Below are 5,601 nucleotides of genomic sequence, written 5' to 3'. Positions count from 1 at the left end.
ATGAAACAAGCAAGAGTGCAAGTGCCGTTTTTTATTTTAAATTTCAACAGCATCATATAGAACTTTCCTTTACAAGCTGCTTCATCCTTGAATCATTTTAAAAAGTATATCTAGCAATGCAGGCAGTGAAGGGAGGAAATTAAGAAACACAGACAGGGATGCTTGTATGACTTGGATTAAATCGATAGTATGCAATTATATGAATGATATGAGACACATCGAAACCAACGAGGGTTCCAGTGATTTGGTATATTGATAGATATATCAGTTAACAATACATTTTGAAGTCTGTCTTATGTTCATCTGATGAAAAAGAATCCGATACAGGAAACTGTAACAAATTCCCACAGGAAAAAAAGTAAAAAAATACAATGAAAAAACAACAAAAAGAAATGGATATTGAACAAACAAACCGGATTCTTCTTCACCAGAAATCTTCTCATGATTCGTTTTCTTCTTCAATTTCTACAAGTTTGTGTCACTCCAACTCCTCTTGTTGCCCATCTACAGGGCATTGGATCAGTTCCAAAATTTTGACCACCTCTTCCATGTCTGGCCTATTTGATGGCACTTGAGATGCACATATCAAACCAAGCTTTATCACTGGAATTGCCTCATCTGGGGGGAAATTGCCCTGAAGCCTTCCATCGACACATTCTTCTACCTTGCCATCCTCCAATGCTCCCCTCACCATGTCACAAAGCACCACCACATCATCCTCCATATATTCCACGGGTCTCTTCCCTGTGACCACCTCCAAAACCAAGACTCCAAATCCATAAACATCACATTTCTCAGTTATTTTCACTGTGCGACATGCAAACTCAGGAGCCATGTAGCCAAGTGCACTCTGAATTTTGCTACTTAAGATGCAGCGGTCTAACATTGGCAACAACCTTACCAGGCCAAAATCTCCCACCTTTGGCTCACCAGAACTATCGATTAGAACATTGGTTGATTTCAGATTGTAATGAATCATGTTTACTTTATGCAGATGGGCCAATCCTTTAGCCATCCCCAGGATTATTTTGAATCTCTGTCGCCAAAACAGGATATTTTTACTTGCTCCATCATGGAGATGCTTATACAGACTCCCTCCTGCGATGAATTCATAGATGAGAAGTTGCAATGAAGGAGTCCAGTAATACCCTTCAAGTGTCACAAGATTATGGTGCCTTGTCTTCCCAAGGTTTATCATTTCCCTTTCAAAATCTTCTTGGGACTTGATTAACCCTGAAACTGTTAGCTTCTTGATAGCAACTGAACGGCCATCTCCCAGGATTGTCTGATAAACAACTCCAAACCCACCACGACCAAGTTCACAGTCCTTGTTGAGCAGCGCATTGGCCCCAGCAACAAACTCAGCATCACCAGAAAACATTACAAGCTTTCCATAATTTGGGTCCTTAGTGGGAGAGCAACTATAATCTTCCTCACCAGAAAACACGTGAGCAGCAGCAGCTTGTGACATGGAAGACCGCACATGAAAATTAAGGACAGTGACAGCTACTACACCGATTGCAATTAAAGCTGCTGCTCCAATGGCAATAAGGGAAGAAGTGCTGAGCATAATCTTGCGACGGTGATTTGAAGAAGAGCCACCAGTGGATGAGTCTGAAGGGTTGGGATTTAGGACAATTGGCTTGGGATGGTTAGATGGGCAGGACTGGTTGACAACAGAGCCACAGAGGGATGGATTCCCAGAAACAGATGAGGCAGAGATGGTGTTGAAGAAGCCCCCAACTGGTAGTTCACCTTGAAAATGATTGTGGGAAATGTTAAAGGACACAAGGTGGGAAAGATTTGTCAGCCCTTTGGGTAAGCTACCAGTGAGGTTGTTGAAAGACAAGTCTACATATTGAAGGTTGCTTAGGTTTGCAATGGCAGCAGGGAATGAGCCGGTGAGGTTGTTCTGCGATAGGATCCTGTATACTTGAACAAAAAAATCAAAAAACCAATATACCATTAGCCATATCTTCGACACCATCTTCACATAAAGAATCTGAGAGTATGAGACAATTATGCAACATTTTCCCCTTTTACTCCACATCTATTACACCTAAATACCGCCCAATTAAACATTTGCTTAACCATGTTGTTTGACTGTAAAGGAAAGCGCAGTGGCTGTGCAGCCTATTGAACGATTACAGCGGATGAAGTACAATGACAATTCAGATAGCTATAACATGAAAACTCCATACAGAAATTAAAATAACAAAAACAGGAGGCAGGAAAGAACTTACAAGGATGTCAGTGATGAGCAGTTCTCGATTTGAGTCGGAATTTTACCAGTCAAGTAGTTCTTCTCCAGCCTCAGTTCCTTAAGTGAGACTGCACCCCCAATTTCTGAAGGAATGCTTCCATTTAACCAGTTTTTACTCAGATCAAGAATTTGGGTAGCTTTCAATGCTCCAACACTTGCTGGAATAGAACCAAAAAGATAGTTCCTGGACATATTCAACAACAGCAAGCTTCTAAGAACTCCAATATTAGATGGAATTTCACCGGATAACACATTTGAAGATAGATCCAAGACCTCAAGACCTTGATTCAGTGAACTAAATGAAGCATAATCTATTCTTCCACCGAGTCTATTCCCTGAAAGTGACAGCCTTTGCAATCTCATCTTAAAAATCCAAAAAGGCAGATTACCTGTCATATTATTCTGGCTAATATCAATAGACAAAAGGTTAACACAATTTATCAAAGACTCTGGCAATCCTCCTGTAAACTGGTTCATTGACACATTTAATTCCTTCAGCAAATGAAGATTTCCAATCGAAAACGGAATCCTACCGGAGAAATGATTCTGGGAAAGATCCAACTTCTCAAGATTTCCCAGTTCTCCAACCCATTCTGGAACTTCTCCAGTGAATGAATTTCCACGTAAATAAAGAGAAGCACATGAATTCAATCTTTGCAATGAATCCGGAAGGCTTCCAGAGAAAGAATTCTCACTAAAATCAACAACTTTCAGTAGCGAACAACCTCCAATATCATCCGGAAGCGGCCCAGAAAACCTGTTTTTACCCAACTTTAAGGCTCTCAAATCGTACAAATTTGCAATCCCGTCAACAACTTCTCCCTCCAGTAAATTATCAGACAAATCAAGAGATTGAAGACTCCTCAAATACCATAAGCCAGCAGGCAACCGCCCAGAAAGCTGATTAGAGGAAAAATTAACTGAGACTAAGTTTGGACAGTAGCTTAATGAATCAGGAAGCTGACCATTAAGGTTGTTGTTAGCAAATGAAACCACTCTTAAGGTCCAACATTGTTTAAACAACTCATCAGGGATTGAACCAGATAGATTATTTTCACTGAAGTCCATAACTTGCAGGGTACTAAAACGTGAAAGATCAGGGTTTATAGTCCCAGTTAAGTTGTTTTTTGATAAAGAAAGAACTTGAAGAAACTGTAACCGTGAGAGGCCACGACCAACATGCCCAGAAAGAGATAACCCATCAAGGGCGAGCTGGGTGACCCGGTTGGTTCTGGCATCACACTTAACTCCAACCCAGTTACAAGGACTCTCATCTTCTTCATTCCAAGATATCAATTTCCCTTCTGAGTCTTCAAGTCCTGCCTTGAAGAAGATTAGCCCAAGAACGTCATCGTTCAATGTTGGGTCTACAGATTGTATAAACGAAGGAACAAAAGCAAGAAAAAAACAGAACTCCAGCAGCATTCGCAGCTTAATTCCCATTGAACAAATAACAAATTAAAAAAAAGAAGCGCTGTTTTTTTCTCGGCAGAAGAAGAAGAAGAGCAGCAACAACAAAGTTGACTTAAACAAAACAGAGAACACGTGAAAATGATTTAAACAGTTCGGAGAAAAACAAGAGAACAAAAGAAAAGATTGCGTCCAAACTGAGAGATGCTAAATTCTTGTTGTGGTTGATAAGATGAGAAAAGAAAATGAAAACCCATTCTTGGGTTTGTTTTGTCTCAAAACGGTGCCGGAACAGAGAGACTCTCAGGAGTTATTCGCGGCAAAAGCAACGGGCGATATATTAATGACTGAAATAAAAAATGAGTACTTTATTTGGAGTTGGACTTTGGGTTGCTCTAAAATTCTGAATGGAAAACAAAGAGAGAGAGAGAAGAGAGTAAAGCAGAAAGCATTAAAGCTTCTTAACACGCAGTCTTCTTCTTTGGGGGACTCATTTTGGTCAAACCAGAATCCGATGTGGGATATCCACGTGGCACTCCTCATCGGTTTTCAGGCTTGTATGGGCTCTGTGACTGTCGCTCGACTCACTTCACTTGCATGGAGTCAGAGAATGGAATGGAACCCTCTGATTTTGATTCCAAATTTTCTGGTTTCCTGAACATTATCTTTTTCTTTTCTCGTATCGATACACTCCCCTTTTGACTTTTCCATATGAAATGGGGAGGGACTTTAATGAGTTTCTTCTTGGGACTTGCCATAGATTGTAGATGAGTGCCGTCAATGGCGCGGAATATTAATCATAATTAGACCTTTCTAATAAAATACTGGTTTCCATTCAAAGACAACTGTTATATTGGGCTGCCTCATCGGCGTGTGAAAGAAAGCCACTTCCCATACCTTGGCTTAGATACAAATAAGATATAGATTCGATTCGATTCAAAACTTTTTGTTGGCGTCAGTATCACCGTACTAAAATTCGTCTTATAAATTACTCTATTTTTTAACAATTCAAAGGAAGCAGGCTCAATCTTTAATTACCTATTCGATAGTTGAGTCAGATAACTTAAACCAGTCTTTTTTCAACTCGATTAGACTTCATAGTAGCACCAGTGTGGGTTAGCGTAGAAAATAAGAAACGATAGTATAAATCATTTAACGATAGGTAATGAGCCAAGGGAGAGAAGAATGGAGAGACAGCTGCAATGATTGAGTGGGGAAATTTGGGCGAAGAATGAAGAGCAATGGGCCATGGATATTGAATGAAGTCTTTATTTGGAGGGCCAGCATGGCCTAATTGATCATCACTTTCTTCAGACCCAACAACTTTTTCCCAACCCAACAATACAAAATTGACTGAGCTTAAGAGTGAGAGAAATAAAATATGCTTATTAAAGTTCTTGCCCATTGACCTACCTAGTTAATTCAAATGGTAAAAAAATAAGATTTTAAGTATAAGAATAAAAATTTAAATTTTATTTAATAATATTTTAAAATTAAACTATTAATTTATTATAATAGTAATCCAACTTAAATAAGGTATTTCGTTAAAAAAAAATTATTAACTATTTAATACTTAAGAGAAAAGATAGACATATATTTTATTTATCGGTTCACTCTCTCCATTTCCAACTCATTTTTATAGCTCTTTGTTATTTACATTATTGTATTCTTTTCTTTCCCTTTCTCTCAAGTTTCACATGCAGATTCCTCTTTTCCAACAAAATTTAATTTTTTTTGGTAATTTTTTTTTAACATTTTCCTATGACTTCCCTTGTAATTTTATTGTCAACTTTAGTTAGATTTTATACATTAAAGTTAAGTTTGAGTTTGAGCTAACTTATGTTTAGATTCGAATTGAATATAATAATTTATCATAAAACTAATTATTTATCAAGCAAAAATGAGTCTCTTATCATGTTCATAGCCTA

General features: G+C 38.3%; 1 protein-coding gene across 1 annotated transcript; it reads right to left on the bottom strand.

Annotated features, from left to right (window-relative positions):
• Nucleotides 1-218: 218 nt before the first annotated feature.
• On the bottom strand, nucleotides 219-4,339 carry LOC123213288 (leucine-rich repeat receptor-like protein kinase PXC2). The gene is made up of 2 exons (XM_044632687.1): nucleotides 2,244-4,339; nucleotides 219-1,925 (listed from the first exon to the last, which is right to left on the bottom strand). The coding sequence occupies exons 1-2, from the start codon at nucleotides 3,704-3,706 to the stop codon at nucleotides 479-481; spliced, it is 2,910 nt and encodes a 969-aa protein (XP_044488622.1). The 5' UTR covers nucleotides 3,707-4,339; the 3' UTR covers nucleotides 219-478.
• Nucleotides 4,340-5,601: the final 1,262 nt, after the last annotated feature.

Source organism: Mangifera indica, chromosome 1, assembly GCF_011075055.1.
Source record: "Mangifera indica cultivar Alphonso chromosome 1, CATAS_Mindica_2.1, whole genome shotgun sequence".
Classification (NCBI taxonomy): domain Eukaryota; kingdom Viridiplantae; phylum Streptophyta; class Magnoliopsida; order Sapindales; family Anacardiaceae; genus Mangifera; species Mangifera indica.
The sequence above is the reverse complement of the archived record's forward strand: the minus strand, read 5'-3'. Positions and strand labels throughout refer to the sequence as shown.